The sequence below is a fragment of the Somniosus microcephalus genome, chromosome 4 (assembly GCF_052327205.1).
Source record: "Somniosus microcephalus isolate GS21.2 chromosome 4, FLI_Smic_1.0, whole genome shotgun sequence".
Lineage (NCBI taxonomy): Eukaryota > Metazoa > Chordata > Chondrichthyes > Squaliformes > Somniosidae > Somniosus > Somniosus microcephalus.
The window spans coordinates 273,288,327-273,304,381 of NC_140990.1; the positions used below are offsets into that span (position 1 = coordinate 273,288,327).

The 16,055-nt window shown below is 41.7% G+C and overlaps 1 protein-coding gene across 3 annotated transcripts in view; it reads right to left on the reverse strand.

Annotated features, from left to right (window-relative positions):
* The window catches only part of grb14 (growth factor receptor-bound protein 14), a 293,218-nt gene that overhangs the window by 34,852 nt on the left and 242,311 nt on the right, over positions 1 to 16,055 (reverse strand). For all 3 annotated transcript variants that reach the window (XM_085986430.1, XM_085986432.1, XM_085986433.1), the window contains 2 exons: positions 13,302 to 13,412; positions 12,830 to 12,925 (listed from right to left, as the gene is read on the reverse strand). In XM_085986430.1, the coding sequence (XP_085842556.1) occupies positions 12,830 to 12,925; positions 13,302 to 13,412 (207 nt within the window). The remainder of the gene's footprint in view (positions 1 to 12,829; positions 12,926 to 13,301; positions 13,413 to 16,055) is intronic.

Here is a 16,055-nt window from a genome sequence, read left to right on the forward strand (position 1 = left end):
GATATACACAATACACAGGCTTATATAGCCCAAGTGGCAATTACCGGCATTACGCACACCTGGGGCTCTTAAAGACACATACACCATAATTGCTCTTAAAGGCACATACACCACAGAGATTTTGGACTGTTTTAAAAGAATATTGGGCCAAAGGGGGCTTAAAGTCAAAACCCCAGGATTTGGCTATTTCAAAAGGCATGTCCAGGCCTGTGAAAGGCTGCAACAAAGAATTTGGGATCTACCTATGCAGTAGCCAGTTTGAGTATTCGAGGTAATCAAACTGTCTGGAGGAAACTAAACGTCACTCAGCCCCTATCAAGACATTTACATGCTGACAATAGACCCTCAGAAGAACAGCCTCACAGAACCCATCCAAGTCATGCACAAACCAAATCGTTTAGCCAACCAACAAAGAATCTCAAGGCCCCACAGGAAACTCAGACTAAGGACAAAACTGACAATTAAACAAGAGGTTAAACAATCGATGGGGCCAGCCCAAAACCAATTAAACAATTTGAACAGATCAATGTTAACAAGCCCACCCAAAATTTAACAATGAACCGAGACTGATTTGGCAAGCAGATAAGCGGGCCTTAATAATTAGTATAAACTAAAGACCTGTCTCCACAAGAAATCAGTGAGTTCGATCAGTACAGTTCAGTCAGAGAATTGAAACAGCAGTCCAGTTTGGACAGAGGCACAGCTCATTCGAAAGACATCAGCCTCGGGACAATCAATCAATGGAAGGACAACAGAAGGAGAACGGAAAGGAATCGCGGCAACCAAGGGCCTCACAAAACAACCAACCAACAATATTACCAAAAACTAGGTAATATTGGGCCACTGCGACCAACAAGAAACCAACCTGGAAGAAACCGAAGAGCTGCAAGTTTTTCCCACTCTACAAACTATTCCTGCATTTGGTGAGCATTTCCTGGTCCTCTGGAATTCAACCCAGTTAGTGTAAGGTGGGATTGGGAGGGGTAAGGTATTTTGTCTATTGTCATTCTCCCTCACATATTCTGAAGTTTTCCCCCTTTTAGAGTGATCAGATTTATTGTGTTGTGTATATTTTCTTGTCTCAAATAAAATCCAAGTTCTTTTCACCAACTCAGTTGTCTGCGGCAATTTCATTACAACCCCCAAATAAATCCAGGTCTAGAACCAAGGGAGTGGGAGCGATTTGAACTGCTCATAAGTCAGAGGTGAAGCTGACCCACACACCACCCCTTACACAGATGACATCAATTTTTTTTTTGGGGGGGGGGGGGGGGGGGGAGAAGGGGTGTAGCTAATACAGAGGAGGACTGCGACAAGAAACAGGACGTCATTAATAAACTTGCAGAATGGGCATGTAATTGGCAAATGAACTTCACTACAAGTGTGGGGTAGTACATTTTGGTAGGAAGAATAAGGAGGCCATATACTCCTTGGAAAATGTCTCTAAATGGGGTAGAAGAACAGAGGGATCTGGGGGTACAGACACACAAATCACAAAGTAACGATGCAGGTTAATAAGGCCATAAAAAAAAGCAAACAAAGCACTGGTGTTCATTTCTACGGGAATAGAATTGATAGGGTAGACGTTGAGCAGATGTTTCCACTTGAACTAGGCCATAAATGTAAGATAGTCATGAATAAATCCAATAGGGAATCCAGGAGAAACTTATTTACCCAAAGAATGGTTAGAATGTGGAATGCGCTACCACAAGGAGTAGTTGAGGTGATTAGCATAGGTGCAGTTAAGGGGAAGCTAGATAAGCACGAGAAAGGAATAGAAGGAGATGTTGATGGTGTTAGAGGAAGATGGGTGGGAGGAGGCTCGTGTGGAGAACAAACACGAGCATGGATCTGTTGGCCCAAATGGCCTTCTGTGCTGTAAATACTTTGTAATACTTTTTAATACCATGACTATTTCTAAATGACCTGGATTCAGAAATTCAATTCAAAATGGTACAATTTCCAGGTGCAACCAAACTAGGAGGGGCATTGAAATCTGAAGAGGCAGCTCAGAAATTACAGAATGAGTTGGACAAGATAGGTTAGTGGACAGGACAATGGTAGATGAAATTTAATGCAGACAAATGTGAAATGCAGGTCATTAAAGACATTATATAAATGCAAGTTATTTTTAATGAAATTGAGAGTAGAACTAGGGCACCCAGGTTCAAACTTGAGAAGGGTAATTTTAGGACAGTATCAGGAAATCCTTCTTCACACAAAGAGTAACCACCATGTGTAAAAAAAAACTTCCAGATAAGGCAAAAAATCTGGAATAATTTATGAAAGAATTAGATGTTACTATTGGTGGCGGTGGGGGGGGGGGGGCAAGTGAAATATTAGGATCTCTCTGGATTGCTGGATCAAATGGGCTGAATAGCCTCTCACCCATAATTAACCTGTGATCTTACATGTTTCAGATACTTGATTAAAACATTTAGTAAGGATGGCACTGATGTTTTGGCAGTCAGGAAGTCAATTTAATAATTATTGAAAGACAGTTGAAATTTAACAATTTTCCCTCAGTAAAAATCGGTAGATTTTTTCTTCATGGATCTATTTTTGTTTACTTTATGAAAAAAACAAGACAACATTTTCAGTTAAAGACATATCTATGTATTTGTAGATTTACCATGGTGCTGTGCAGAGTAAGATGTCAGATGTGCTGTGTCTCACCAATCATGCTGCTGGTTCTCCTCTTGTTCTGTGTTTTTCTGCTTCAGTTTGTGTCCTCTATACAGCTACAGCTTTCACGCATGTTTCAATGGTCATGCTAAGCTGGGTGTAGCACTTCACACCAATTTTCCAAATCAGCAATTTGAAGTGTCTGGGGCAGTGGCTACTCTTTTCTATTCCTTACTGGTGTCCAAATTTTGCCTGAATGTTATGGTATAAAATGCTGAACAAAACTATAAGGGGAGAACTCTTATGCATTTATTTAAAAGAGTTGATGACTATATCTCTTGATTACTAGTCCTAACTGACAGGTGCTTAATTAGTTAACTAAGACTATTGACATTTCTATAGATATGAAAAATGTAAGATTAGCAAAAGTAAACATGGGTCTCTTATAGGCAGAGACAGGAGAAATTATAATGGGGAATAAAGAAATGGCAGACATTTTAAACAAATACTTTGCATCTGTTTTCACAGAAGACAAAATATTCCAGAAACAGTGGGGAACCAAGGGTCTAGTGAGAATGAGGAACTTAAGAAATTAGTATTAGTAAAGAAATAGTACTGGAGAAATTAATGGGACTAAAAGCCGACAAATCCCCTGGACATAATGGCCTAACATCCTACGGTTTTAAAAAGAGGTAGCTACGAGATAGTGGATGCATTGGTTTTGATCTTACAGAATTCCCTAGATTCTACAACAGTCGCGCGGATTGGAAGGTAGCAAATGTAACCTTGCTATTCAAGAAAGGAGGGAAGAGAGAAAACAGGGAACTATAGACCAGTTAGCCTGGCACCAGCAATAGGGAAAATGCTAGATTCTATTATTAGGGACTTGATAACAGGGCACTTAGAAAATCATATGATTGGGCAGAGTCAACACAGATTTATGAAACAGAAATCATGTTTGACAAACCAAGAGTTTTTCAAAGTTGTAGCTAGCAGGGTAGATAAGGGGTAACCCATGGGTGTAGTGTATTTGGATTTTCAGAAATAATTCGATAAGGTGCCATACAATAGTTTTTTTACACAAAATTTGAGCTCATGGGATGGGGGGGTAATATATTAACATGGATTGAGGATTGGTTAATGGACAGAAAACAGAGCGTAGGAATAAATTGGTCATTTTCAGGTTGGTAACATAGAAACATAGAAGATAGGAGCAGGAGTAGGCCATTCGGCCCTTCAAGACTGCTCCGCCATTCAATGAGATCATGGCTGATCATCCAAATTCAGTACCCTGTCCCTGCCTTCTCCCATATCCCTTTAGCCTTAAGAAATATATCCAACTCTTTCTTGAATATATTTAATGAACTGGCCTCCACCGCCCTCTGTGGCAGAGAATTCCACAGGTTCACCACTCTCTGGGTGAAGAAATTCCTCCTCATTTCAGTCCTAAATGGCTTACCCCTTATCCTTAGACTGTGACCCCTGGTTCTGGACTCCCCGGCCATCAGAAACATCCTTCCTGCATCTAGTCTGTCCAGGCCTGACAGAATTTTATAGGTTTCGATGAGATCCCCTCTCAATCTTCTAAACTCCAGTGAGTATAAGCCCAATCGACACAATCTCTCCTCATACGTCATTCCTGCCATCCCAGGTATCAGCCTGGTGAATCTTCGCTGCACTCCTTCCATGGCAAGAACGTCCTTCCTCAGGTAAGGCGACCAAAACTGCACACAATACTCAAGGTGTGGTCTCACCAAGGCCCTGTACAACTGCAGCAAGACATCCTTGTTCCTGTACTCGAACCCTCTCGCTACGAAGACCAAAATACCATTTGCCTTCTTAACCGCCTGCTGCACCTGCATGCTTACCTTCATCGACTGGTGCGCAAGAACACCCAGGTCTCTTCGCACTTCCCCTTCTCCCAATCTATTGCCATTCAAATAATAATCTGCCTTCCTGTTTTTACCACCAAAGTGGATAACCTCACATTTATCCACATTATAGTGCATTTGCCATGTTTCTGCCCAATCACCTAACCTGTCCAAATCGTACTGGAGTTTCATGACATCCTCCTCACAGCATACCCTCCCACCCAGCTTTGTGTCGTCTGCAAATTTGGAGATATTACATCCAATTCCCTCGTCCTCATTAATATATATTGTGAACAGCTGGGGTCCTAGCACCGATCCTTGCGGTACCCCACTAGTCACTGCCTGCCACTCGGAAAACGACCCGTTTATTCCAACTCTTTGCTTTCTGTCCGCCAACCAGTTCTCTATCCAAGTTAATACCTTGCCCCAATCCCATGTGCCTTAATTTTGCACGCTAATCTCTGTAACTAGTGGGGTTCTGCAAGGATCAGTGCTTAGGTTCACTACAATTTATATTAATGACTTGGATGAAGGGACCGAATACATTGGCCCAGAAATTCGGGTCCCAAGGCGTTAGTACGCACGGGGTACTCACGCGTCGGCCCAATGAAAGTGCCGGTTTCGTGCATGCACTGCGCATGCACGGGAAACCGGCACTTCCGTTCCCCTGAATGAAGGGGTTAAGAGGTGGAATGCGTGTGTGGGAGAGGCAGCGCGTGCGCATTGAACTTACGTTTTTTTTCCAGGTTTCTCTGGGAAGTTAAGTCTCCAGAAGTTAGACATGTAAAAAGCAGTCGCAAGGCCTGCTTTTAACAAGGTAAGTGGTGAATTAATTAAAATTAAAACATTTTTTCCACAGGTTTATTATTTTTTAAATACTTTAAAGAAAAGTTTATTTTTAGCCCCGTTAGAAAATGTAATTAATTTTTTCAAAAATTTAATTTGTTTAATAGTTATTTCATGTAATTTAGTTATTTAAAAATTATGGGTATTTTTTTTTTTTAGTTTATTTGAAGTTTTAGTGATGTTTTGGGGCTTATAGTATTTATAGGTTTGACAGCTCTTCCTGTCAACTTATGAATGAAGCATTCCCTGCTACCATTGACTCTCCATGGCCCACGTGATCCCAGGGGACGCATCGAACTAACTGCGCCCCTGGGATACGCAAGCACTGCACGCCGGCAGTTGGAGGAGGCCCAGGATCGCAATTCCACGGGGGCCCACAGCTCAACGGCCAGCACGCAAGTTAAGTGCAGGTTGGAGGCTTGCACCCGCGGGAAGCCTCCGACCCGAATTTCTGGGCCAATGTATCCAAGTTTGCGGACTATACAAAACTAGGTGGGAAAGTAAGCTGCGAGAAGGACACAAAGAGGCTGCAAAGGAATATAGGCAGCTTAAGTGAGTGGGCAAGAACATGGGAGATGGAATCTAATGTGGAAAAATGTGAAGTTATCTATTTTGATAGGAAAACTAGAAAGGTAGAATATTTTTTAAATGGAGAGAGATTGGGAAAAGTTGGTATTCAAAGGGACCTGGGTGTCCTTGTACACGAAGCACATAAAGTTAACATGCAGATACAGCAAGCAATTAGGAAAGCAAATTGTATGTTAGCCTTTATTACAAAAGGATTGGAGCACAAGAGTAAAGAAGTCTTACTGCAATTATATAGGGCCTTAGTGAGACCACACTTGGAGTACTGTGTACAGTTTTGGTCTCTTCACCCAAGGATGGATATATTTGCCTTAGAGGGAATGCAACAAAGGTTCACTAGACTGATTCCTGGAATTGGTTGTTGGGGGGGTGGGGGATTGTCCAATCAGGAGAGATTGAGGAGACTAGGCCTATATTTCCTAGAATTTCTAAGAATGAGAAGTGATCTCATAGGTTAGATGTTTCCTCTGGCTGTGGAGTCCAGAACTAGGATCAGTCTCCGAATAAAGGGGTCAGCCATTCAGGACTGAGATGAGAAGAAATTTCTTCACTCAAAGGGTTGTAAATCTTTAGAATTCTCTACCCCAGAGGGCTGTAGATGCTCAGTCGTTGAATATATTCAAGACAGAGAGCAATAGATTTTTGGATATTAAGGGAATCAAAGGATATGGAGATAGTGCGGGAAGGTGGAGTTGAGGTAGATCATCAGCCATGATCTTATTGAATGGCCTACTCCAATTTCTTATGTTCTTAGTGATATTTGACAGCAGAACCCTATGGAAAGGGGAGGGCAAGACTGTGCAGCCTCAAAAGTGGCTCAACAAAGACTGTAAACATAGAAACATAGAAGATAGGAGCAGGAGTAGGCCATTCGGCCCTTCGAACCTGCTCCGCCATTCAACGAGATCATGGCTGATCATCCAAACCCTAGCACCCGGTCCCTACACCGACAGCCATCCCACCCAAGCCCTATCCCCGTAACCCCGCGTATTTAATCCCCCCTAACACTAAGGGCCAATTTTTATCATAGCCAATCAACCTAACCCGCACATCTTTGGACTGTGGGAGGAAACCGGAGCACCCGGAGGAAACCCACGCAAACACGGGGAGAATGTGCAAACTCCACACAGACAGTCACCCGAGGCCGGATTTGAACCCGGGTCCCTGGCGCTGTGAGGCAACAGTGCTAACCACTATGCCACCGTGCTGCCCATGTGGTAGTGATGTGGACTGTTGAAATCTTGACCCAGACAGGTGAAAGTGCAGCAATTTTGTGGTTTCTTCACCCAAGCACTTCCTGGCCAAGGTAAAAAGAAAGAGACTTGCATTTATATAGCATCTTTCATGACCACTGGACATCTCAAAGCACCTTACAGCCAATGAAGCACTTTGAGTGTAGTCACTGTTGTAATGGGAGTGGGCCTTTGGCGTAGCGGTAGCATCCCCACCGCTGGGCCAGAAGGCGTAGGGTTTCGAACCCCGCTCCAGACAGTCCTGGCAAGTGGAGTCGGAGCTCCGGCTCTAAATTCTGGGTTGACATCCAGCGGGATACTTGCGTCCGTGGGTGTGGGTGGCCCCCCACCTCGTATGGGTTGTGGGAGCCCGTAAAACCCTCCCGCCATAGGACTAACCACCCTAATGGCTGGTACGAAGATGGTTACGGTCACAGAAGGAGCATTAATCATGGCCAGAAATCCTTCCACCACTTCATACAGTACCCCAAAGGGAACAGTGTGAAGACACGTACGACGACAACTGTTGTAATGTAGGAAATGCAGCAGCCATTTGCGCACAGCAAGCTCCCACAAACAGCAGTGTGATAATGACCAGATAATCTGTTTGTGATGTTGAGGTAAAGGGAAGTTTTAATGTAAACAGTTATGTATATGTCCATCAACTCCTCTTCCCGTCTCTGAACAGCAGCAAGTCTCACGTATTAACCTCTTTTCCTAGGCCCAGGGGAAACACCAAAACAATTAATGAATGTCATTGATCAATTATTTTCTTTCATCCTCCACTGCTTTCACTGTCCAAAGAAAACAAATAGGTAGTTCACCTGCCACTCTCCTCTTCCTCATCATTCTCCAAGATATCGTTGTGACTATAAAAAAATACATTTTCTCTTCTCGACAATAGTAGAAATAAGCAACAAGAGACGGTCTCTTGCTTTCTTTCTGCTCCTACAGACTCCAGCAAGTGATTACCTTGTACAGGTTGTTAGGGTTTTGAACGCTCAATACCACCCTATTGTCAGGACAAGCAACAGCAACCCCTGGGATGGGGGATGCCACCTGGTGACCTGCTCAAACTATAAGCGAATGTTGGTATATTGCTACTCAACAATTCTGAAATCAACGTTGATGAAACATTTGATATCTTCCAGATTTGAGCAAACTGATGAGTGTGGTTGCATTTCATAGTCACCCAGGTGCAACTAGTCTCAATGTTATGCATCAGTTTGTGTGTGTAAATTATTAATTTATTAAATTACGAAGAAAAACATGTCAAGACACTTGATTAAGGGTCTTTACATGTTTTACTTCGCAATTGGTTTAAGGCAGATTGATCCAGCCAAAGTACTGAAGATGAGATGCTAGGTATAATGGTGTTTTAAACCTTAATAAAAGTTTTACCTTCAAGTTCTGCTGGATTAATTAATAACCTTTAGTGCAGAACATCAAAGACTTTTTGGGAGTCAAGGTAAAAAACATGCAAGTTTTTCCCACAGCCATTTCCTCAAAGAAGTCAAGGTTACTCCAATAGGACCTTATAGCCTTCTAAACTTGCATTGACTGCTGTTTACTACATTTATCCTCCAACTTACTCTGGATAATAAAATGCATTATTTTACCCAATATCATAGCATTCTTACAGGGCTTGATGGTAGATGCAGGGAGGATGTTGCCCCTGGCTGGGGAGTCTAGAACATGTGGTCACAATCTCAAAATAAGGAGTTGGCCATTTAGGACTTAGATGAAGACTTTTCTTCACTCAGAGGGTGGCGAATCTTTGAAATTCTCTACCCCAGATGGCTGTGAAGGCTCAAAGTATATTCAAGACAGAGATCGATAGATTTTTGAATATTAAGGGAATCAAGGGATATGGGGGTAGTTCAGGAAAGTGGAGAAGAGGTCGAAGATCAGCCATGATCTTATTGAATGGCAGAGCAGGCTCGAAGGGCCAAATGGCCTACTCCTGCTCCTACTTATGTTCTTATAACTACTAGGTCTGTAATTGCCTGGGTCTATTTGGTCACCTTTTCCGAAAATGTTAGCTTCATTTCCAACCTAGCAGCCCCTCCTCAACATTCATCAACTCTCATTTTTTGAATGAATTAAATCAAAGTTTTTTGGTTGTGGTAAATATTGGGAAGACCAAAGCCATTGTCTCCAGGCCCTGCCACAAACTCCATTTCCTAGCCACAAACTCCATCCCTCTCCCTGGCAACAATCTGAACCAGACTGTTCGTAACTTTGGTGTCAATATTTGTCCCCAAGATAAGCTTCCGACCACATATGCAGGTCATCACTAAGACCGCCTATTTCCACCTTAGTAACATCACCCGACTGCGCCCCTACCTCAGCTCATCTGCTGCTGAAACCCTCATCCATGCTTTTGTTACCTCTAGACTTGACTATTCCAACATACTCCTGGCTGGCCTCCCATCTTCCAGCCGCCATAAACTTAAACTCATCCAACACTTTTGCCTATAGCTTAATTCACACCAAGTCCTGTTCACCCATCATTCCTGCGCTCACTGACCTACATTGACTCTCTGTTGAGCAACACCTCGCTTTTAAAATTCTCATCCTTGTTTTCAAATCCCTCCATGACCTCGCCCCTCCCCATCTCTAACCTCCTCCAGCCCGAGATATCTACACACCTCCAATTCTGGCCTCTTGCACATACTCAATCGCTCCACCATTGACAGCTATGCTTCAGCTGCCAAGGCCCCAAGCTCTGGAATTCTCTCCCTAAACACCTCTCTCTTCCTTCAAGACCCTCCTTAAAACCTACCTCTTTGACCAAGCTTTTGGTCACCTGCTCCAATATCTCAATGTGGCTCGGTGTCAAATTTTGTTTGATAACACTCCTGTGAAGCACCTTGGGGCGATTTATTATGTTAAAGGCACTATATAAATGCAAATAGTTGTTCTTGAGGATTTTATGGCATTATTCAAAAGGAGAGCAGGAAGTTCTCCCAGTGTCCTGGCAAAGTTTCTCCCTCAACCAATAACACCAAAAAGATAGATCAACTGGATTACTGTTTGTGGGAGTTTGCTGTATGCAAAACAGCTGCCATGTTTGCCTATATCACAATCACTGCACATCAAAGTAATTAATTGTATGTTAGCAAAATACTGCAGATGTTGGAAATCCAAAATAACAACAGAAAATGTGGGAAAAACTCAGCAGGTCAGGCAACATCCGTGGAGAGAAATTTGAGTTGACGTTTCGGGTCGAACCCTTCTTCAAAACTGGAAAGAAAAGAAAATAGATCGAAGGCAGGGCTGCGATCGGACAAAAGAAGTGAAAGAAACAAAAGTAGTAAGAGAGACAATAAAAGGTATTAGAAGCTAGACGAGCTGGTAATAGGCTGAGATTAGGTGTAAAGTGTACTGGCAGGGCAAGAGATAGCTGCCAGGTGTGAGAGAGAAACAAAAAGGGGGGGGGGGGGGGGGCGGAGAGAAAAGGAGTGGAAAAATTACAAGAAAAAATGTAATAGGGGCCGAGGTTATGATCTGAAATTGTTGAACTCGATATCCGTAAGGGTGACCCCGAGCTTCCAGTCACCTGTCATTTTAATTCACCGCTCCATTCCCACTCGGACCTCACCATCCTTGGCCTCTTGTATTGTTCCACGGAAGCTCAACGAAAACTCGAGGAACAGCACCTCATCTTCCGATTAGGCACTCTGCAGCCTTCCGGACTCAATAGCGAGTTCAACAATTTCAGATCATAACCTCGGCCCCTATTACATTTTTTCTTGTAATTTTTCCACTCCTTTTCCCCCCCCCCCCCCCCCCCCTTTCCTTTTATTTCTCTCTCACACCTGGCAGCTATCTCTTGCCCTGCCAGTACACTTTACACCTAATCTCAGCCTATTACCAGCTCGTCTGGCTTCTAATACCTTTTATTGTCTCTTTTACTACTTTTGTTTCTTTCACTTCTTTTGTCCGATCGCAGCCCTGCCTTCGATCTATTTTCTTTTCTTTCCAGTTTTGAAGAAGGATTCGACCCAAAACGTCAACTCAAATTTCTCTCCACGGATGTTGCCTGACCTGCTGAGTTTTTCCAGCATTTTCTGTTGTTATTTATAATTAATTGTATGTGTAGCAGTTAGACATTTGACAGCCAAGACAAGGTTCTATATAAATGCATGTGTTTTGTTTTGATTGTCTCAGATGACTTGTCATTACCTCACAAATAACTGCTATTAATTCAGCTTTAGTCTGTTGGAATCAACAAATTCTCCAAGCCAAAACCTCCAAAATTGGCATTAGGATTCAGTGTTTTTAATGGTATCTTTTTAAACAATGCAGGCAGACAAAAACAAATTAAAGTAGACGCTGTACACTGTGTGAGGACATGCGTACTATGCAGATATTACTTCATGCTGGCAGTAAAGAACCACTTCTGTCGGCAAGATTTCACTATCTTTACCAAATCTGCTCCAAAAAAAGAAAATGCAACAAAACTACCTTTATTGCAGTTCGCTGCAGTATTTAAACTGCTTATATCCTTGTCGTCCTGAATTTGCCTCCGCCAAAAACAATTCAGCAAAAAGTAAAAGTAGTAAAAGGCTTCTTGGTCAGGCAGGCTTCAAAGTAGGAAGCGGTCAGTCAATACCAGTACCAGGTACTCTGGTTGAAATGTCTACTGCAACAGACTCTCTCCCCCTCGTATGTCATCGATCCTAAACAATTAGCTTTATTTCTTTCTCACAGCAAAGTAATCAATATTAAGTTTCCAACACCGAAATGATCTTTGCATTCAACACTCATTAGGAAGGAATATAGGAACAGGTGTAGGCCATTCAGCCCCTTGAGACTGTCCCACCATACAATTAGATTATGGCTGATCGGTGCCTGAACTCCATATTAAACAATCCACCAAAACAGAGGTGGCTCGGTCATTTTTGATTAAATGGTCTCTACCAGCCTGTAATTGGGATCGCTTCCTTCTAAGAGAAGTCAAATTAGCAGAGATTTTGCTCCAAAATGCAGTTTCCGGAGACCATTTACAGATTCTTACCAAGTATTAAAATAGTTATGTGACAATCTGTTGCCCAGATCAGTGTTTGCTTCGCTGTTAAAAGGGGAGTACCATTTACTCAATTTTCAAATGATCAAAAACCCAGTACTGCAGTAATGCCATTGAGAGTTCTTGTTTGAAGTGTCAAATTGGCAGGCTGAGCCCAACTGGGTGCAATGCTATTGCTAATATTACCATCCATGACTGCCCCTGTGACAAGGCCAGGACTCGAGACTTTTCTTACACTACACAAAGGATGAGAAACCCAATGCCTTAATCACTTAACAACGTACTGGACACAAGAACATTTAAAAATTAATTTCCAGTGAAAATTAACATTTTTATTTTGGCAATTCCGCTGACAAAGTTGAAGTGCAAAACAAAACTTAAATTTTACGGTTTTAAAATACTTCAAGTAATCGGGCAAACTTGCACATCAAGTTGCTATTTAGCCAAGGTGATAAGTGCATTCAAAGCATTACACAAAGGATACGCTCGCATTTGTGCACACATAAAACTGCTAGAGAATAAAGAAGCTGATAACAGGCTACCTTTAAATCATTTACATAATATATAGTTTAGAAGAAAGCAGTTTTTATAAATATAAAGATCAATTTTTTATACTCATAACTATACTACTGTAATACCTTAAAAAGCCGAACCACTGTCACCCAGCATGTCCTACTCTGTTCATCGTCTGCACAAAATAACTTCAAGTCTTTGGTACCTCCCGATTTGTGAAGCTGGAAGGCCACAGCAGATAGTTTAGGATTAATGCATACCTTAATAATAATAACACCTGTTGAAATTCAAAATCACTGAAATTCCCCTAAATGAAAGCCTGGCAATTACAACCGTTCTTTTTGTCCCCCTCAATCCATTTTTGTTCAGTTAGCATACTTTAAATGCACGCAGTTACTCCCTACAGAAAAATAATTTCTGAAAATTGATGGATAAGCTTAGCCTGCAGTTAGCATTGTATCTCAAAACACATGACAATGCAGAAAGAGCTAATCGTTTATCTTTTGTTCCAGTTTGAAAAAGAAAAAAAAGACATACACACCCAAATTACATGGTAGCTATTCATAGTTGGAACTCCATTCAACAAAAAAGTTATACCTTGATACAGAATCCAAAATTTGTTGGAGCTCCATACATCTTCCTCCCTGATAACAGTGTGTGAACGTTGCTTTCACTGAACTCAGCAACAAACTGCAAATGTCTTGGTTCCTGTGATTGACATGAAAATAGTCAAATATTAACGCACAAATAAGAAATAAGAAAATTTCAAATGACAAGGAAACCTGTCCTCACAGTTAATTTATTTATTTCAACCTGTAACCAATGATCAGAGCCATTAAATGATAGGTATGGGAGAACAAGTAATCACACTTTAACGAGGTGCAAAGAGCTTACTGAATTGCCCAAAGTAGCTGAGGTGCTGAATATGTTGTATGTGGCACCTTTGTAATTGATTCCTATGGTGATGCAAAATGCTCATCGTTAGTGTGGGCAGTATAAGTGGGGACCGCAATACAAAATGGTGAGGGATGCATGGTTTCTAAACAGGAGGATATTATAGCTCTCAAGTATTCCCTTCATGCAACGTTTGAGGTATATATGCCACTGATAATTGTAGTTTGAAAAACTTGGCTTTAATTTCTGACTGTGTCACTGCACATTTTACTTACACAGTATTTGCTGGAACATACATTGCAGTCAATCCATTTAAACATTGTTTTGGTGCTCCTGGGAATTAGTTGCAGACAGACATTCAAGGCTACAAAATCTGCAGGTGTTATTGGAAGAAAATTATTTCAATATATAGTGATGCAACGGTTATGGTACTGGATTAGCAGCTCAGAGGTAGGTAATTCACAGCAAGTTAAGAAATTTAATTCAATAACTGATAATGTGTCAGCTGACAACAAAACAAATTGACAGTGACTGCTGCGAAAACCCAATTAGTTCACTAATGTCCTTCAAAGAAAAGTGCCGCTCCTACCTGGAACTCAAGTCCCACACGATGTGGCCGACTCTTATGCCCTCAAAAGGCCTAGCAATATACTGTAGTCAATTATAAAAGCTGCTACTCAGGACAGCCTACCACTTTCTCAAGACATCTAAGGATGCACAATTAGAGGTCTTGCCAGCGTCACAAAATCCTGAAATCTACTCTTCAGAATTCATTTCTGTGTACAAACACAAACAATTTGTAATTGAAGATAGACTTTTCCCCTCCCCCTCCGAGTCAGAAGTTGTGGGTTCAAGTCCCACTCCAAAGACCCGAGCACAAAAATCTAGGCCGACATTCTGTACTGTTGGCGGTACCATCTTTCGGATGAGACGTTAAACCGAGGTCCCATCTGCGCTCTCGGGTGGACGTAAAAGATCCATTATTTCGAAGAAGAGCAGGGGTGTTATCCCTGGTGCCCAGGCCAATATTTATCCCTCAATCAACATCACAAACAGATTATCTGGTCATTATCACATTGCTGTTTGTGGGAGCTCGCTGTGCGCAAATTGGCTGCTGCGTTTCCTACATTACAACAGTGACTCCACTTCAAAAGTACTTCATTGGCTGTAAAGCGCTTTGGGACGTCGGGTGGTCGTGAAAGACGCTATATAAATGCAAGTCTTTCTTCTGTCTTATGAAGCAGAAAGAGAGTATTTTGCTTTTCAGAGCATCGCCATGGGTCTATTAACCAAGTTCAATCATCTGCCATGCAAATTTTAATTGCTTTCTACTTCTCATTGATGTTTTTCATTCCCGGCTGAAATCCCACCCATCGACATGAATCTCCTTTTCAGGCAAGATTATCCAGAATCTTAAATTAGAACATAAATAGGAGCAGTAGGCGGCCATGTCTCCTGGAGCCTGCTCCGCCATTCAATAAGATCATGGCTGAACTTTTACATCAACTCCACTTTATCCCCCTATCCATTGATTCTCAGTGTCCAAAAATCTATCGCTTTCAGCCTTGAATATACTCAATGACTGAGAATCCACAGCCTTCTGGGCTCGAGAATTCCAAAAGATTCACAACTCTTTGAGTGAAGAAATTTCTCCTCCTCTCAGTCATAAATGGCCAACCCCTTATCCTGAGACCATGACCCCAAGTTCTAGACTCCCCAACCAGGAGAAACTGCCATTCCGCAGCTACCCTGTCAAGTCCACTATGCTTCAATGAGATCATCTTTCATTCTTCTAAACTTGAGAATATAGGCCCATTTTATTCTCACTCTCCTCCTGGGACAACCCTTTCATCCCAGGAATCAATCTAGTGAATCTTTATTGCATCCCCTTTAAAAGGGCAAGTATATCCTTCCTTATGCAAGGAGACCAAAACAGGTGTAGTCTCACCAAAGCCCTATATAGTTGCAGCAAGACTTCCTTACTCTTACACTCCAACCCCCTTGCAAATAAAGGCTAACATACTATTTGCCTTCCTAATTGCTTGCTGTACCTGCATGTTAACTTGCTGTGATGCATGTTCAAGGACCCCCAAATCCCTCTGCATAACATTTACTAGTCTCAACTTTAAAAAATATTCTGCTTTTCTACTGCGATAAATATTTCAGAATGATCAATACATGTTACAAATATTTTACATTATTAATAATTTACATCTATTGATTTTGGCAGAAAAGTACTAAATCTGCAATTTGTTGAACTAAACTAAAAAAAATCTCTATACCACACCTAATCAAAGCTTAGCTGATTCCTTCCCTGAATAGAGTTTATCAAATATTTTTCAGGATATAAATTTCCCTCCAATTTTATACTGGAAAAGGTAAAGGACTATGAATAAATTGATAAATTAGAGCAAAAATTAGATTAAAAAGGTGGTATATGATAAATATTGGATAGAT